This window comes from Erythrolamprus reginae, chromosome Z (assembly GCF_031021105.1).
Source record: "Erythrolamprus reginae isolate rEryReg1 chromosome Z, rEryReg1.hap1, whole genome shotgun sequence".
NCBI lineage: Eukaryota > Metazoa > Chordata > Lepidosauria > Squamata > Dipsadidae > Erythrolamprus > Erythrolamprus reginae.
Window position 1 is genome coordinate 13600424 of NC_091963.1, and position 19405 is coordinate 13619828.

Below are 19405 nucleotides of genomic sequence, written 5' to 3' on the forward strand. Positions count from 1 at the left end.
AGAGAAAGGGGTGGGGAAATTGAAGGCGGAGAGATTTTTCCTCAGAATTAATCTCCCTCATTTCAGTACTGTACTTTGACTGGGTTGGTTGATTCCTATTTTCTTTCTGAATTCCTGAATCTTTCCCCTCTATCTTTGGATTTGTATAGTTAGAGATTCCTTTCCACCATAACACATTCCTTATCTTGTTTGTTAAATGCCTTAGAGCAGTGTTTCCCAACCTTTTTTGAGCCGCGGCACATTATTCGTATTTTCAAAATCCTGGGGAACACTGAAAGGGGGGGGGGGCTAAAGAAAAGTTTGGACAAAAAAACCCTCTCTCTTTTCCTCCCTTTCGCTCTATTTCTCCCTCTTTCTCTCTTTTCCTTCCTTCCCTTCATTCTCTCTCTCCATCCCTTTCTTTCTTTCTTCCTCTCTTTTTTGCTCTCTTTCTCTCTCCCTCCTTCCCTTCCTCTATGTCTTTCTCTCTCCCTTGCTCTCTCTCTCTGTCTCTCTTGCTATCTCTTTCTTGCTTTTTTCTCTCTCTTGCTCTCTCTCTCTCTTTCACTGTCTTGCTATATGTCTCTTTCTTTCTCTTTGCCTCTCTTGCTATCTCTCTTTCTCTCTGTCTCTCTTGCTATGTCTCTCTTTCTTTCTCTTTCTCTCTCTCTCTGTGCCTCTCTTGCTAAGTCTCTCTTTTTTTCTTGCTATGTCTCTCTTTCTTTTTCTCTCTCTCTGCCTCTCTTGCTATGTCTCTTTCTCTCTCTCTTTCTCTATCTCTCTTTCTCTGCCTCTCTTGCTGTCTCTCTTTCTTGCTCTGTCTCTCTTTCTCTGCCTCTCTTGCTATGTCTCTCTTTCTCTCTCTCTCTGCCTCTTATATGTCTCTCTTTCTCTCTCTCTCTCAGCTGACTGCAAGCGGGAGCCCTGACGGCGGCAGCTGGACGTGGTGCTGGACACCGTATATGCCAGGCACGCAGCGCCAGCATGTACGACGTCCAGCAGAACGTCCAACCGCCACCGTCAGGGCTCCCACTTGCAGTCAGCTGAGAGAGCGAGCGAGCGATCCCTCTCGCCGCCGCCATCTCCCCCGACTGCCTGCGGCCGCTGCGGCCACCCCCCCCTGCTCCCATCGGACACTTGCCGTCGACGAAAGAGGAGCTCCAGCTGGGCGGGGCGCTGCCGGTACTTCCGTCCTGGGGCTCCCGCTCGCAGCTGTCCCCCGCCTCCTGCTCGATGCCGCGGTTTTCGGCGCTCTCCTGCTGGGCCCCAAAGAAAGAAGGCGGGAAAAAGGTGCGAAGAATGGAGCTCTCCTTCTTCCTGCCTTCCTTCTTTGGGGCCCAGCAGGAGAGCGCCGAAAACCGCGGCATCGAGCAGGAGACAGCTGCGAGCGGGAGCCCCAGGACGGAAGTACCGGCAGCGCCCCGCCCAGCTGAAGCTTGGCAGCACACCTGGCCATGTCTCGCGGCACACCAGTGTGCCGCGGCACACCGGTTGGGAAACGCTGCCTTAGAGTCAATCTTGATAGCTGTTCAGAAAGGGGCTTGCTAGGATTGCCAGGCTATCTCTTTCCTGGGCTGAGGGAGAGGGACTGGTCTCATGTAGATTTTGTGCCAAAATCAGGCATAGAACACAACTTTCCCTCTTTTCCTCCAGAGCTGGAAGCTGCTAGCTGTAAAGGTGATTGCAAAGCCCCGTTTTTGTTAGATCTTCAAAAGACAATAGCAAATTTAACAGCTACCTAGCAAGAACAGCATTTTCGGGAAGCTAAGGAACAAAAGAAGCTTGAAAAAGCTCTTGGATAGTCAGTAACTTCTTTAGAAATTAGCTTTGCCAGCAAGAAAACCCTTAATTTATCAAGCTAATGAATTCTACAATTTATGTCCTTAAAGATGTGAACATTCAAACTGGAATCTGTCTTTCAAAATACCAATTTTTTAAAAAATTATTTATTTAGTCAAGCATACTGGGTGAGGCTTCTACAACAATATGAAAACACAGCATTTATATCAAAGGCAGGCCAGCAGATGTTCCTAACTCAAGCTGTCGAGAGCACGCCCAAGAATTGGTAATTTGCATTGCAAAAATATTGGATGCCCACAGATTATCTACCAAAGATTATACAGTACAGTATTCAGTGATTCTTTATTTTTTATTTATGTATTTGTCAAACAATTATAGGATGGCAATTTGTACAAATAAAACATTAGATAACTAATGATAAAAACTAATGATAGAAGACAATAGAACAGTAGGACAGAGACCGTAGGCACAATGTTGCACTTATGCACACCCTTTACAGACCACTTAGAAAGGGAGACAGGTCAATTGTAGATAATCTAAGGTTAAAGGTTTTGGGGTTAGGAGTAGAAACCACAGAGTCAGGTAGTGCGTTCCAGGTGTTGATTATTGCTGAAGTCGTATTTTTTGCAGTCTACTTTGGAGCAGTTGACATTTAGTTTAAATCTATTTTGTGCTCATGTGTTGCTGCGGTTGAAGGTGAAGTAGTTGCTAACAGGTAGGACATTTTGGTATATGATTTTATGAATTATAGTTAGATCGGAATAGAGATGATGGAGAAGAATTTCAAGCCTGGCGGAGCAAGGTATTTTGTTGCGAGAGGAGTGAAGGACTCTTCTTTTGAAATATTTCTGGACTCTCAACTGTGTTGATGTCAGATATGCAATGTGGGTTCCATATAGGTGAGCTTATTATCCAGAAATTCTTACCAAGGCTATGTCAAATAAATTTGTCTTATTCATTCCATAGATGTTCTAAGAGAACATAGCTCATTTAAGATATCAGCTGAGTTCAATGGGAGGCCATTTATAAATTTTCTGATCCATAACCCAATCTATTATGTAATTATATCTCATGTGGATTATACTTATATAGGATAAGCTTACATTGAGCTGTGTCATACATGGGGAAAATTTATTTATTTATTTATCATGGACCACTGAATCAAAGGCTTTGCAGAAGTCGATATAAATTGCATCAATGGATTATCCTTGATCTAGGTGGGTAGTCCATATGTTTTTTGCAGTGAAGTAGTTGTAGGTTGCAGGATAATTTCCTTCTGAATCCAAATTGTTTGTTAGAGAGTAGGTTATTAGATTCTAAGTGAAGAGTAATTGATTGATTCATAATTGATTCCATGTCTTTACATGAGACGCAGCATAGTGATATTGGTCTGTAGTTATCAATGGGAGAGGGATCTCCTTTTTTGAAGATGGGGATGACTAGTGCTTTTAACCATAGCTTGGGAAGTGTGCTGGTCCTGAAGGATTTTTGGAATATAATGCTTAGAAGTTCGGCTATAGCAGAGGAAAGCTTTTTTAGGAAGTATGCATAAAGACCGTCAGGTCTGACTGATAGGGAAGGTTTGAGGTCTCGTATTGCTTTTTCAACGCGGTCTACGGTGAAGTAGATTTGGGTTTGGTCGTTGAGTGGGTTAGAGGTGCGATTTGTGAAGATGGGGGATGAGCCATTACTGTTAACAAAGACAGAGCCAAAGAAAGAGTTGAAGAGGTTGGCTTTGGATGGATCCTCCTGGTATTCTTTGTTGTTGGGTCCAACGAGAGGTGGGATAGATCTAGAGTCTTTGAGTTTGTTGTTGACAAAGTTGTAGAAGGCACGATTAGATTTGGTGCGAAGGAGGTTTTCCTCTTGTTTGCTGTGATAGTTGAGACATTCTGCTTTTATTTGCTGGCATATGCTTTTGTAGCGGCTTTTGAAGTTGGTTACTTGGCCTTATTTTTTTTACGCCAGAAAGATCTTTTTTTTGTTTGTAGTTTTCTTATTGAGACAGGTAAATTATTTTTCCTTTTACCTTTGGTACATGTAGTCTGATAAGTCTTTTAATTTGGAGTAAAAATGTGTTGTAGAGATTATCAATAGTGTTGCAGTTCGAAAATAAAGTTTGCCAGTTAAGAATTAAGAGATTGGCGTCTATGATTCATAGTTGGCTTTCCTGAAATTGTGCTTAGGCGTCTCATTATTCAGATGGATGTTAGGTTGGTATAGATTGAGATTGAAGTTAATCGTACTATGATCGCTGTTGGAAAAGGGTTCCTTTACACGCAGTCCATAGATAGAGCTTTTGCTATAACAGAATATGAGGTCAAGACAGTTGTTGAGTCTAGTATTGTTTGGTACTAATTGGTCAAGTCCCAGGTTGGTGACGATGTTGAATAAGGTAGTATGGATTGGTTCCGTGCTGCATTTGTTTAGGGTCCAGTTGTATGTGTGGTAGGTTGAGATCACCAAGGAAGATAGTGGGGTAGGAGCAGGAGGTTGCCCACATTAGTAGTGAAGCTAATTTGGTTGCATGAGTAATGTAGTCAGGAGCTCAGTAGCATAGTAGGAAGCAGGGTGTGGTATTCAGGAAAGATCACATATAATGGTTTCAGGGAGGATAAGATCATGTGCAATTTGGATGTTTTTTAGATTGTTTTTTTATAGAATATAGCTACACCGCCTCCTCTGTGGGATTCTCGGTCAGATCAGAAAACAAGGTAATGATTTGATGTGATGATGGAGTCAGGATAGGATGAATTTAGCCATGTTTCCCAAACAAAGATTAGGTCAAATATGTTGGTGTCTAGTAATAGGAGGAATTCAGACAACTTGTTGGTTATTCTGGGCGGGGGGGACACTAGATAAAAGAGATCTGCATCTAAAATTGAATTTTATTACTGCCTACTGATATACAGTGGTACCTCGGTTCTCGATCACAATTCATTCTGGAAGTGTGGTCGAGAACCGATTTGGTCGAGAACCGAATTAATTTATCCCATAGGAAATAATGGAAATGGATTTAATTGGTTCCCAGCCCATTGACTTGCTGGGAACCAATTAAATCTATTTCCTCTATTTCCTATGGGATAAAGATCTGAGGGGACGGGGTGAGAGGGAATGGGAGTCGGGATCCGACACGCCCCTCCTGGCCGCCCTCTTAACAGCCTCCCAGTCTCTACCATCTAACTGCTCCAAGCTGCAGGAAGGATAGGGTTGGCTGCAATACCAGCAGCTTTGGGGGGCTCCTTTCATCAGCGGTTCAGTTTGTTACCTCCAGCCAGCTGCACCAACTTTTTCTTTCCCGGTGGCGGCGATGGCGGCAGCTTCCCTTTGAGAAGCAGCAACAGCGTCGGGAACGTCACGTGATGAAGGCTGCCTGTATCTCAAGAAGACAAGACTTTTTGATTGGACATCTTTGCTTTATAAAAGGAGTCAGAAAGAGGCGGCTGATGGCACCTTTAAAAGAACATTTGAAAATCAGAAGTGGTAGTGGGATGGGACTGTCCTCACTCAGAACTAGAAACTTGAGACTGCAAACATCAGGCTTCTAATTTGATTTGAAAGTCAGAAGTGGTGGGGGAGGGGACTGTCCTCACTCAGAGCTAGAAACTTGAGACTGCAAAAATCCAACTTCTAATTGGACTTGAAAATCAAGTGGTGGGGGAGGGGACTGTCCTCACTCAGAACTAGAAACTTGAGACTGAAAAACATCTAGCTTCTGTCTTTCTGTCTCTTCCTCCAGCTTTTAAAAAATGTATTTTGCTGGCTGTTCTCATTTCAGCTCCATCAGGGAATAGCTAGACTCCTACCAGCTCCAGTAAGGGAGCCTCGCAAGCCTTTCCTTTTTGGGGGGGGGGTCGTCAAGGGACCCTGTGGGGCAAGGGCCAGGGAGTCCCCGGAGGATTGAAGGGGATCTAGCTTTGAGGGAAGATGCAACGTTCCTGGGCGTTTTGGGGGGAGCAGCAAGCTGCACCCAATTCCTCGGCAGGGTAGTGCGCTTCTGTGCCACAACATTCACTCTGCGCTCCAGAGACAGGTCATTGCTGGGCAGATATAACTCTATGGATTGACAATTGTAACAACACTTCTGAGAGTAGGGGGGTGTTATGTTCTGGTAACGGCCAGGCATTTGTTGATTGGCTCATATCCTGAGGGGGAATTAACTCGATGTTGATAGGCTGCCAATTGGAACAGCTGGGGATAATAAGGTTGGAGACCTCTGTTCCTTGGAAAGACTGGGTTGGGGGTCGTACCATACCACCCCAGCCACAGGCTGTTAGGATAGCTCCACTCAGAATTTAAGAAAAATAAAACTCAGAGTCCATTTTGAACTTCAAAAGTGAATTTTACTCAAATCAGAAATGGATGCAACAGAATCAAAGCAAAGTCTAAAGAAAAAGGCGCGATACTTGCCCATTTCAAAGAATCCTACTTTCCCACCTTTGGGAAATAGCCAATCCCCATTGTCCATTTTTGTCAGGTGAATGTATCTTCACCCTCGTGTCGTACCTATGGAATGCAGCTTTTAACGGACTTTCTTCTCACCTCTTCTCAAGGGAAATCAAAACTAATTCTGGCCTTTGCCAGAAGACTGGGCTGGGGGTCGCACTACAGATCCCATTCTCCCCAGCTACAGACTCTCTCGACGGGAAGGTGCCTCCCGAGACAGCCCGGCGTCTTCAGGGAGAATCTGAGCACACACACCCAAGCACAGGAGCTGGCTGAAGATGATGGAAGGTGTAGTCCACAAAGCCCTGCAACCTTCTGCTCAGGCACAACTGAAGGCAATAGATGTAGGAAAACAAGGGCAGCCCGAGAAAAGAGGGAGGTCACAACTGACTAGATCTACATGTTCTTTCTGTAACTCTTAAGAGCAGGACAAGAATCTGCAAACTGAGTTCTTGATATTTTCTGAGCTTGATTGTTTTCTTGCAGACATTTCATTACCCAACCACGTAATCTCATCAGTATTTGAAGGAAATGGGGAGTAGAATGTCAAAGTTCCTGTTGATGGTTGTGTGGTTGAAGTGCTGCTTCGTTTTAATATGCATTGTGTTTCTGACTTGTACACAAAGGGTCAGAGCTTTAATTTTATGCTTCTGGCAGCCATTATGACCTTTAAAAAAAAAAACCCCAGACAATAGAAATTTAGTACAGTACGGGCCTTGAGCCCTCCTGGTCATTCTTGCAGTAATCTCCCAGAGGTTTGTAGATTACAACCAAGCAGATGCAAAATAGAATCTGTGGCATTTATGATGCCTAAAGACCTTCGCACCATATCTAGAAATGCAGTTTTGCTCATGTGCCGGTCTGCTGTGAAACTGAACCAGAGAATAAATGGCTGGGCTTAAGCATAAATAGGGTAAAGATGATATGTCCAAATTTAAAAAATTAGAAGAAAACCTGCTGATTGCTCTATCCAAGTTGAATTTCAAACCAAGGGGAGTGTTTATTTGTTACAAATTTACCACTTCAGATTCTAGGGACAAGCGGCTCTTGTGGAAAAGTACAGCAGCATAAACTTCGTTTATTATTTAAGAAAGGGCAGCGCCGGACTTACCCGGCAGGCAGGCTTTGCTGGAGGGACCGGGAGACACGGTCCCTCATGGCGGCCGCCATCTTGGATCCCGGGCGAAGTCTCGCGATGCGAGACTTCGCTCGGGAGAGCAGGGCCTGATTGGCTGAGGCCCTGATTGGTCCGGGCGGGGCCTGCTTGCCCTATATAAGGGCGAGCAGGCCCGAGGCTCTTCCTTTTCGCCCGGACCGATCTACTGCAGCAGACGTTCGTTCGTCTGCTCCGGCGGCCATTTTAGGTGGCGACCTCGTGCGAGGCGCCATTTTGTGGCCTGCGGTTAAGCGAAGAGCCTTGTTTCAGCGTGTGGCGGAGCCAGCATCGGCTGGACTCCGCTCCGGTTTGGAGCCTCATTGTCTGTTTGGGGGTGGTGGGGGTGCTGCCCTTGGGGGGCCCCGAGTGGCTTGTGGTGTCCTGGGGGGTGGCTTCTGGCCTGGGATAAAGGCCTGGTGTCGGGCCTTGTTGCCCACTGGGAGGTGGGTTTAGCCTCTTGGGGGGCTTGGTTCTGTGGAGGCCTGCTGCTTCGGGCAGGCCTTTGCCCACGGGGTGCAGGGCCAGTTGGTGGAGGGCTTGGTCCCCCCTATTCCTTTTTGTGTCAAAGATAGATTTTGTTGGTATGGCCCCTAAAAAGCGGCCAGCTAAGGCCCTCCCGGCCCAACCTGTGGTGCGGCCTAGGAGGGCTGCCAGGCCGTCTGCCCGGGCTCGGGCGGCGGCAGAGGGGCCCACGGGGGGGATCCCGGTGGGGGGGGTGGTAGGGTTTATGCCCACAGTCCCTCAACCCGAGGTGTCCCCTTCTCTCTCCTGGGCCAGGGTCCTGGAGCGGCTCGACGAGTTGGAGAGGTGGCGGTCGGGGGCAGGCCCGGAGGGGCTTTCCTCGGCTGCCACCGCAGCTTGGGGCGCAGACCCCGAAGAGGAGTCGGCCCCAGCTGGGCAAGTGGCCCACGAAGTACCGATGGCGGGAACCGGACAGGCGGGCAGCACCGGGCAGACGGGCCATGCTGGACAGATGGCCCAGCCTGGGCAATGGTCATCTTTCCAGGGCCCAACCAGGATGGGCCCACCATGGATGGCGTCTACCCCTTACGGGGCAGGTGAGGTTGCACCACATTCAGGCACATCTCCGCTACTGCCCATCCAGGGTCCCGGGTTCATCCCGCCAGCTATGGGGGGTGGCAACAGTTTCACGGGGGCTGCTGCAGGCACCTGTGGTCAGGTTTGGTCCCCGCCAGCTCCGCCAGTAGGGGCGCTGGGGGTGCCTGTCCCACCGGGGGCGGGGGTGGGGGGTTGGATCCCTCCTCCGCCGGCCATTATGCCACCGGTCCCATTCATGTATCCACCGGGGCTTGGCGTGCTGGGCTCGGGGGCCACCACGGTGTGGGACCCGTTCGCCAGCATCAAGCCTGGGGCCATCCCTTGTGGGTTGCCCGCCACACCTTTAGGGTACCATCTGCACCCGTCAGTTAAGGAGGCAATCTGGCGGGGGGAGTACGTTGATTTGTTCTCCATCTTGAATAGGGAGGTCCCTAAACAAGATAAGGAGGTTGTCCCTGGGGAGAAAGTGAAAAAGACAAAGGTCACGAAATGCTTCAGCTCGTGGCTGTATGCATTTCTGACCTTTGCGTCGGTGGTCATTCAGAGGCAGCCGGGGAGGGCCTCTGCCTTGCTGAAGTACATCGACTTGATAGCGAGGGCCCATTTTGAGTATGGGGGGACCATATGGAGGCACTATGACAAGGGCTTCCGTATGCGTATTGCCCATGACCCCTACTTGCCTTGGGATATGGTGGTTCCGGACCTGTGGTTCCAGGCCACTCATATGTCAGGGAAGGAGGGCTGTGATAGGACCGATAGCGGTCACTTTATGGAGGAGGAGCCTGCGACGCCCGCGCCGGCCAAGGCCGTGGCGGGTGCCGTTAGTAAGGGCGCCTCTTTAATATGTCACGAGTTCGCTGCAAAGGGGGCGTGTTTTCGCCCCATTTGCAGGTTTCGTCACGCCTGCGGAAGTTGTGGGGGAAACCATTCCGCAGCCGTGTGCCCCCGCCCCAAGAAGGGGATTGAAAAGAAAGGCTCGGGTCCCCCAAAGCCTCCCCCACCTGCTGGGGGAAAAGGGGCCCAGCCCAATTAATTTAGGGGTGCTTGAGGGTTGGTTGGGCGACTACCACCCTCGCTCGAGAGCGGCCGCTCTCTTGCTAGGTTTTGCAGAGGGATTTAGGATCCCTTATCAGGGTGTTAGGAAGGCCTTCATGTCTGACAACCTTAGGTCGGTTGTTGGTCATGAAGACATTGTTAGGGAGAAGATTGGGAAGGAGGTTGCCGAAGGCAGGGTCCTGGGGCCCTTTGCGGAGCCGCCCTTCCCGAATCTTCGTGTGTCTCCCTTAGGTGTGGTCCCCAAAAAGGCGAGTGGTGAATTTAGGTTGATTCACCATTTGTCTTTTCCAAAAGGGGAGTCAGTGAATGATTTCATTCCTGACGAGTTGTGTTCAGTCCGGTATGCATCCTTTGATGCAGCCGTGACTATGGTTAGGAAGTGTGGGGTGGGAGCCCTTATGGGTAAATGCGACATTAAGTCGGCATTCCGGCTCCTCCCCATACACCCGGATGACTTTGGGCTGTTGGGCTTCCATTTCGAGGGGGGCTATTACGTGGACAGAGCTTTGCCCATGGGGTGCTCTGTCTCGTGCTCTCTTTTCGAGAGTTTTAGCACCTTCTTGGAGTGGGCGCTCAGGAGGCAAAGTGGCCTGGGTACGGTCGTTCACTACCTTGACGATTTCCTTCTGGCGGGGCCTGCGCATTCGGAGCAATGTTTTGCTTTGATGCGGGACTTCGAAGCCCTTTGTGCTCAATTAGGGGTGCCTTTAGCCTCTGAGAAGACCGAAGGCCCCGCCACCAGGATTACCTTCCTGGGTATTGAATTGGACTCAGAGGAGCAATCTTCCAGATTGCCCCTAGAGAAGTTGGTAAAGATTAAGCGGAAGCTCGATGAGGTCCTGGGCTGCCGGAAGGTGACCCTACGGCAGCTTCAGGAACTGGCAGGCATTCTTAATTTTGCCTGTCGGGTAGTTGTTCCTGGAAGGGCTTTTTCCAGGAGGTTGTATGATGCGATGAAGGGGCTCCGTTTGCCCCATCATCGTACCCGCCTTTGCGCCGGGGTCAGGGCTGACCTCGGCGTGTGGCGGGATTTTTTGGATAGATTTAACGGGTTGTCTTTCTGGAGGCACGAGCTTCTGTTGGAAGCTGAGTTGCAGCTCTGCTCTGACGCCGCGGGGACTTGTGGTTTCGGGGTAGTGTTAGGTGACCAGTGGTGCTGGTCGGCATGGCCTCCGGAATGGAGTGCCACTTCGTTGGTTAAGGACCTTACGTTCCTGGAGCTCTTCCCCTTAATAGTGGCCTTAGAGCTTTGGGGGGAGCAGTTTAGGGACAAGACTGTGCACTTTTGGTGTGACAACCTAGCGGTTGTCCATGTAGTGAATGCCCTGTCCTCAAAGAGCGACAGGGTCATGCGGCTTGTCCGCCATTTTGTGCACAGGTCCTTGTCTCTAAACGCATTGTTTTTGGCTAAGCATGTCCCCGGGTTAGATAACGGGGTTGCTGATGCCTTGTCCCGTGGTCAGTTGTCCAGGTTTCGGACCCTGGCCCCGTGGGCCCGAGAACTGCCAGAAGCGTTCCCCAGCCACCTCTGGAGTCTGGGAGGGATTCAGAGTGGTGGAGAGGCGAGGCATCCCGGGCAATCTCCTTGTCTGTAGCGCCCGGCACCCTCAGGGCATACCAGCGTGCAGGTAAGGAGTTTGGGGAGTTCAGGCAGGGCAGGGGTTACCAGCTTAGTTGGCCTGTCCCTGTAGAGCATTTGGCCGAGTTTTGCGTCCAACTTAGGCAGCGCGGCCTGTCAGTTAGGACGATCCGGTCCCGGTTAGCCGGCCTCGCCTTTCTGTCCAAGGCGGGGGGGTTTGCAGATCTTTCGGGTGACTTTCGCATCCGGAAGATGCTGGAGGGCTGGCTTAGGGAGCAAGCGGGGGCCCCAGGTGACACTCGTCAGCCCCTGACGGTGGAGCAGCTGTCATCAATCAACGTGGTTTTTGGCAGTCTGTGTTCCTCATTGTACGAGGCCCGTCTTTTCAGGGCAGCGGCTTGTGTCATGTTCTTTGGGGCCCTTCGGGTCAGCGAGGCCATGGCTTCGTCTCAGGCTGACACTTCGCTCCGGGCCTTCCAGTTCGCTGATCTGACCTTTAGGCAAGGGGGGGTATCCCTTGTAGTGAGAAGGTCTAAAACGGATCAGCTGCACAGAGGGGTTGCCTTACAACTTAGTGCGGCCACCGACCAGTCGGTGTGTCCGGTGGCCGCCCTACGGCTTTATTGTGGTATGAGGGGGTCAGGTCAGGGGTACCTGTTTAGGCATTGTGACGGTACCCCGCTGACCCGTTTCCAATTCTGGGCTTTAGTATCTAGGGCGATGGCCCAGGTGGGCATGGATCCCGCCGGTTATGGAACGCATTCGTTCCGTATCGGCGCCGCCACTAGTGCGGCACTTTCTGGTTTCCCGGCCCATCGGATTCGGGAGATCGGCCGCTGGCGGTCAGCGGCATATTTGGGTTATGTTAGGCCCGCTGAGGATCCCAGGCAGGGCTTAGGCTAGGTAACCTCTCTGTGTCTGTGTCCTCTTGCAGGTCCCCAGGCTAACACGAAACCGACGGCGCTGCTGTGTGGCCACAGCATGATTTTCTGGGCCGGCCGCGCGGCAGCCAGGAGCGCCATCGGGACCCACCTGTCCCTGGGGCGGTGGGTCAACGTTACCTGGATGGGCCGGAGAGGTATGCGGTGGGAGGGTCTCCTACCGGCGTTGCTGGGCGGTCAGCATTCTGTGGCTGCGCCCGGCAATATTGGGGGCGGCTCCTGGAGTCGCGCCCAAAGAGGTCTGGGTGGGCAGCGTCCTGTGGCCGCACCCAGGTGGCTGGTATTGCACTTAGGTGGCAATGACCTGTGCATGCTGGGAGGCCTGGCGCTGCTCATCCAGGCACGCGAAGACCTGCGAAGGCTTCGTGAGGTCTGGCCCACCACGCAGGTGGTGTGGTCAGACATATTACCTAGGATTGTGTGGAGGGATGCCTCTTCCCTTAGGGCCATTCACAGGGCTAGGAGACGGGTGAATAGGGCTATGGGGAAAACGGTTAGAGAATTGGGTGGAGTGGTAATACCTCATCCCCTCATATCAATAGATAAGCCATGGCTCTACCGTAATGATGGCGTTCACCTGTCTGACCAGGGGAACGCCATCTTCTTACAGGACCTGCAGCGGTCTCTGCGTGAGCTGGCGCAGCTAGAGGGGGGAGTCGGGGGGCCAAGATAGAGATCTGACCCCCGCTCCTGTGGCAGGTTAGGGGCGGAAAATTGGGTGGTTTAGCAACCGCGCGTTCTCCCTTGGGCATCTTTGGGGATGATTGACAGGTTCTCCGCAAGCTCATGGAGGGAGTTTCTGCCTGAGCAGCTGGGGGGAACCTGTCTTTGGGTCCTACACCTTTAATTCCCTGATTCGGGTTAGCCGGTGGGACCCCCCTCATGCACAGCATGGCAGAAAAGGTCACAGGTGACGGCCTGGCCCTCACCTGGACCTTGCATCGAGATACGCCCATGAGTTGCCCAGGAATGTTTGCTGGCATACGTCATTTCCGCCCCGGAAGTATTTGTTTGACCCTGCAGGTCCAGTTCCGGGTCATAGTTGTTTATGCAAATTTATGCAATATTATTTGAATAAATTATGCAAATTTATGTTAATAAATGACCCAATTTTAAATCCAGCTCTGGTGTCCGTGTCGTTACTCCGTCTCTCCAGCAAGGGCAGCGCCGGACTTACCCGGCAGGCAGGCTTTGCTGGAGGGACCGGGAGACACGGTCCCTCATGGCGGCCGCCATCTTGGATCCCGGGCGAAGTCTCGCGATGCGAGACTTCGCTCGGGAGAGCAGGGCCTGATTGGCTGAGGCCCTGATTGGTCCGGGCGGGGCCTGCTTGCCCTATATAAGGGCGAGCAGGCCCGAGGCTCTTCCTTTTCGCCCGGACCGATCTACTGCAGCAGACACCCGCCCGCCCTCCACTATTTTGCAGTGTGCTTCGGGGTCGCCCTTAGGGGGCCGAATGGGAATTTTTTGCAGTTCTGCCTCTTAGCTGGGCTGTTTTTTCGCCCATTCCACACTGGGGTGATGGCTGTGCGGTTAGGGGGTGCTTGCATTAATTAGGTTAATTGGCTTACCTTTGGTCATTTGGGTAGGCAGGTTAGGGGCGGAAAATTGGGTGGTTTAGCAACCGCGCGTTCTCCCTTGGGCATCTTTGGGGATGATTGACAGGTTCTCCGCAAGCTCATGGAGGGAGTTTCTGCCTGAGCAGCTGGGGGGAACCTGTCTTTGGGTCCTACACCTTTAATTCCCTGATTCGGGTTAGCCGGTGGGACCCCCCTCATGCACAGCATGGCAGAAAAGGTCACAGGTGACGGCCTGGCCCTCACCTGGACCTTGCATCGAGATACGCCCATGAGTTGCCCAGGAATGTTTGCTGGCATACGTCATTTCCGCCCCGGAAGTATTTGTTTGACCCTGCAGGTCCAGTTCCGGGTCATAGTTGTTTATGCAAATTTATGCAATATTATTTGAATAAATTATGCAAATTTATGTTAATAAATGACCCAATTTTAAATCCAGCTCTGGTGTCCGTGTCGTTACTCCGTCTCTCCAGCAAACCACAGACATGGGCGACAAAAGAAGTAAACACAGCTATGCCCTTTTCTCTTAGGACTGTAGATATTCCACACTTCTGTTTATAAAAACCTGTGAGCTTTGTGTCCTTTTGCAATGGCTGCACAAAGACAGGAGGTTGAAACAAAACAAAAAAGTCCTCTTTTGGTTTTATACCTTTTATGGTTATTTAAAAAGGGATCATATCAAACCTTTTTTCCTTCCTCAATCGTGTTAACTTTGAACAGGCAAGTCAGCAGCACTGCAATGTAAAGTTATATTACAAATGACTTACCTAGCCTTCTTAGTTCCAACAATATTTATAATTTGATACCTTCAGCAATTGCCAGATAGTTATAAAATATTAGCTATATTTGGGGATGGGTTGGGGTAGAGTTGAGAAGAACAGATGCTACTACTGAAAAGGCTATAGCGCTGCTGCAGTATCTCACTATCTGGGATTCGTTTCTGCCTTGTATAGATAGCTCTTGACTAATGCCCATAATGTGGACTAGAACTTTCATTGCTAAGCAAGGCAGTTGTTAAATGAGTCATGCCTAATTTTACTTATTTTGGCATGGTTGTTAAGCATATCACTACAGTTGCCTTAGTTCTCCCACTGTTTGCTTGTCGAAAACTGATTGGGAAAGTCTCAAATGACAATCACATGACCCTGGGATGTTGCAACTATCATAAGTACATGCCAAGTACCTGAATTTTGAACATGTGACCGTGGGGTTGGCACAAAAGTTGTAAGTGTGAGGACTGGTTATAGGGCACGTTTTTTTTCATTTTAAGTTCAAATGCTTATTAAACAAATGGATATAAGTTGAGGACTATCTGTATTAACAGGACAGTTGGCTTTCACAGAGCATCAAGATCAGACTGGTGCTACTAAATTTGCAGCTATCAGCCAGAAAAACAAAAAATGGGGAGAAGGCTCAGTTCCTGATTGGAGCACTGACTTCAACTCCTTTAATTTGCAGGAGTATTACTGGGAAAAAAACCACTGCCATTTTTTTGCTGCTCCTCTTATCGAGTGACAACTTGCTAATATTCCCAAAATTATTATTTATTTTTAATCTTGTAATTTTTTGAAAAAAACTAACAATTTAATTATTTCCATATTTTGGATCTTATTCAACTTTTTAGAAATGTATCCAACAAGAAGAAAAACTCAATTCAAGGAGAACCATCAATTTTTGACTTGAAAAACATTGGAAAAAAGAAAGAAGACTGGAAAAGGAAACATATCAAATCAAAAAGCGTTATGAGTATAAAGAATTATGTTTTTTTATTTTGCCTTTTATAAGGAGGTGCATTCTTTAAGAAAACTAGCTTTTTCATTCTGGGGGCAATGAAAGGCAGAGAATAGTAATTAATAAAAAAAATATTTAGCATATATATACCAGCTTTAGTACAATAGCTAAAGAGAGGCAACACTGAAAAATTTGTGGAACCTGCTTCCAGGAAAATATGCCAGACTTTCTGATTTTAAAGCAAGTTGCTGTTCCAAAGATATTAACTGGTTTTAGACTAACCATCTGGAACAGGTATCAAACTTGTGGCCTGGGGATCATTATGCGCTAGCCACAGCCACACCCAGTTTAGTAAAGGGTGGGAAAAGTCAGGATATGTCACATGATAATTTTGTGATGACTCGAGTTTGATATCCCTGATCTAGAATCTGGAGATTTCAAACACAGATACTGTAGTTCTCATTTAACAATCACATCTGGGAATAGCAATTCCATCATTAAGTAAAGCACTTGTTTAGTAAAACTAGTGGCTGTGTTTATGATCTTATTTTAGCTTTCTTTTGTTTTAAAGACTTGCAAAAGTTTTGAACATGAGAGTTGGTTGCAAAGTTGTAACTGTGAACAAGACAGTGGATAAATGAGGACCACCTGTGTGCGAATAAAATCTCCCAGAATACTTACTGGTTGGCGAGGAAGTTTGGAAATAATAGTCAAATGCATTTAAAGCCCAGCATCTTTAAAAATATACCTTTAGCTAATCATTATGCCTTATTTCCATTCAGGACCATCAGAAAATTTTAATATGGTTGTGTTGTAAAAGTCATTGACATCAAATAGATGAAATATACTGAATATTCTAAAGTAAAGTATTTTATACTCATTCCTTATAGAGGCAATGTAGATCAGAGACATAGTATAAAGGAGAAGGCACCCTAAAACTGAAAATAATTGAGTTAGCATTATTCTGGCTGAAATACCATAATAAATATTAATCTAAAAAGGAAACTACTCAAGGAAATTATTTATTTTGGGGTCCACTGCTGGCCCTAGGCACAAAGCATGATCATTGTTCTTTTCAAACATTGTAAAAGTGCAATCCACTGAAACAAGTAGTGCTGGAAGTTGCAAACCAAAATAGAGGACTTTTGTTACGACTACACTTTTAGTGTTGATGGCCCCTCACTTCATAAAAAAGAGATTGGAAATTTTTTGTTGGGATTGCATGGCCAAGGCATTGAAAATAAATAGAAATCTAATAAAAGTAGACAACATTATGGAGAGGTGATAGGGATGTCTCTCAATAAGTGCTTTAGTCTTATTTTACAGAAATCCACAAAAGCTAACAAAAAAGGAAAGCCTTGGGAATAGTCAAAATACATTATATTACAGGGAATATATAAAAAGATACACAATAAATAGCATTAAAACCAACATATGAAAAAACTGATGAAGGATAGCATTTGAAAGATCATAAAAACATTTTTTCAAAAGGTTAATTTTTTCCATTTTTCAAATGCTTTTAAATCTATTTCATCATTCCAAGAAAATACAATCTGCTGTGATAACCCACAAACACAACATATAGTTTTCCATTTTTACTTTGCATTCAAATCCCTTCAAGTGTTCAACTTACAGGACAAGTCAAAGAAACTGTGACCACAAGCCCTAATATTACGGTCATAATCACAACTTTGTAAATAGCTTGTTGGGATGGAAAGCTAGTGCTATGTACATATGACCCTTCTAGGTTCTGAAGACAAAGCAAATTCAGGGTTTCTATTGAACCATATTGCAAATATAAGCAGGCTTCTCTGCAGTTAGTCCTCCCATTTAAGAGTTTCAAAGGTCTGTGAAGCAAAGTAAATTTGAATTTCATACGACATTCGGCTATCATTCATAGCTGAATATCATAAAATAATGTTTCACTTAAGAGACCATTTTGCTTAATGACCAAGTTTCTGGTTCCAATTATGGTTGCTAAAGAGGACTACCTGCACAGAATTTACTTCAATTAGAGTCAAGATTCTGCAAAAGGATAATGCTAGCAGATTTAATATCTAAATATATAGTCTTTGGAACCAACTTTGTAAAAGGAAACATTTCTTCAACAGATGAGACTAATAGCTTCATGATTTGATGACTTTCCAGAGGTTTGAACCAAACATGGATGGTGAATATTAAACTATTACAGCTAATTGCAGTATACACCAGGTTGTTTTTTTGGGGGGGGATTAATAGATGAAAAAGAGTTTCATCATCACCAAATTCTAAAAGCAAGTACAAAAGGTAGCTGTTATTAGGCTGGAAATCCCTCTATCTCGACATACATATAAAGTGGAGTACAAATTCTACACATCAGAAAATAGCACAATGAATGAACTATGTACCAGGGACATGCCCCATAGTTTTTCCATAGGCACCTGGATGACTTATATCATCGAGGTCTCTGTCTGAGAAGAAAACTGTGTGGCCGAATTGTGATGCAACTGGGATCCATTTTCGGAGTCATTTGGAAAAACAGAAGACCTGTGAACTTTGTTGTAATTGCGGCTCATTCTTTCATTCAGACACCAGCTCTTCCATTTTCTTTTCAGCTCTCCTCGAACCTAAAGGCAAACAGGAAGCCAACATGGAATTTATCAGGGCTGGGATTATTCATGATGGGATTAAAAACATGTTTGAATACGCAATAAACCAACATAAGAAAATAGATGCAGCTCATAGTTGAAATAAGGAGTCCATAGTGGTCTACTGAGCTTGATGGTTTTCTTGCAGAAGTTTCAGTCTGATGATGTTACCTTGTTTGGGTCATGAAATGTCTGCAAAAACCCCACCAAGCTCAGAGACCAGCAAAAGACCCTCATACACAAGAAGGTGACATAAAAGGGAAAGGGAAGGATACGAAGGTTCCCACATTTAATAAAACTGCATTATAGTTACTGGTATTTTTAAAATACAACTTGTTATGCTATATATTGAAATTTATTGATGGTTTACAATATGCTACGCTATAATTGTGGTGTTAATAAATGAATAAGGAATAAAAAAAGCCGAGAGAGTTCATATATTCAAAGCTTTCCAAATCTAAAGGTGTAAAAATGGAGGTGAAAACCCCCCCAATCAAATTGATTTGGCATTAGACTGAGAAAAACCCAAACATCCTGGGGGGAAAAGCATTACTATCAACAATAGGGATGTGTTTCTATAGCTGCCAAGAAAAGTCAAGATTCTTTTTATCTCTCTCTTAACTTCTAAGCAAAGATTTCGAACCTAAAAGCAAACAGGAAAAATTTAATTACATACTGAAAATTAGGCAAGCTTATTTGAAACTAAATCTCTCTTAGTCCAGGAATTTGTACTTCCAAATTTTGGGGTAGTGCCAAATTAAAACCCAGCAACTTAAATTCAGATTGAAAACATCTGAAAATATCTCAAAGATATTCACTTAGTAACTCCCAGCAGAAAAAGGCAGTTGTTAACTGATTAAAAACTTGCAGGGTATCACTATATTTACTTTTTGGAGGTGCTGAATCCAATTAATGTTCCCTAGAAGCAGTAACAATTAAGATAAAGCTTAAATGTTTTGGATAAATCCTACCAAAGCAAAAAAGGATCCAGATGTTTGAAAAAAAATCAAAGATAACTGAGGAAGAGGCCCACAGAAGGGAAGGTGGGTAAATGCTTCCCTAATGTCACAAGCACTAACTTATAAAACTCAACCAATCATCCAGCACTCTCCTTCTTTTACCCTAGATATTTATAATCCTATTTACTGAAGAACCCAATTTTTCTCTATTAGTCTTCACCAGCTATCAAAGAATGAAGTCCACAAATAGCTGTTTCAGGTTTGGGTTGGTGCTTGATTTGGGTTGCAAAAATACAATGCTTCCCACCAGAGTTATAGCCTATAATGCCTCTCCTGCTTTACATTGGGAAAAAGCCTTCCTAGAGAAACTTCAGCTATTCCAGTTAGCTGAATGGCTGGGTTCGCCTATCATATCAGGATGCATTTTGTTTAATCCCAGAGTATGTTAGGCACTGAGGTTTGTAAACTATACTTTGTGGCAAAAGAACCGTTGAA

The 19405-nt window shown here is 46.6% G+C and overlaps 1 protein-coding gene across 1 annotated transcript in view; it reads right to left on the reverse strand.

The window, feature by feature from the left end:
- Window positions 1–15336: 15336 nt before the first annotated feature.
- VIPR2 (vasoactive intestinal peptide receptor 2) overlaps window positions 15337–19405 on the reverse strand; it is an 83430-nt gene continuing 79361 nt past the window's right edge. Inside the window, exon 13 of the mRNA XM_070726272.1 lies at window positions 15337–17930. Coding sequence (XP_070582373.1) covers window positions 17754–17930 — 177 coding nt within the window. The 3' untranslated portion in view covers window positions 15337–17753. The remainder of the gene's footprint in view (window positions 17931–19405) is intronic.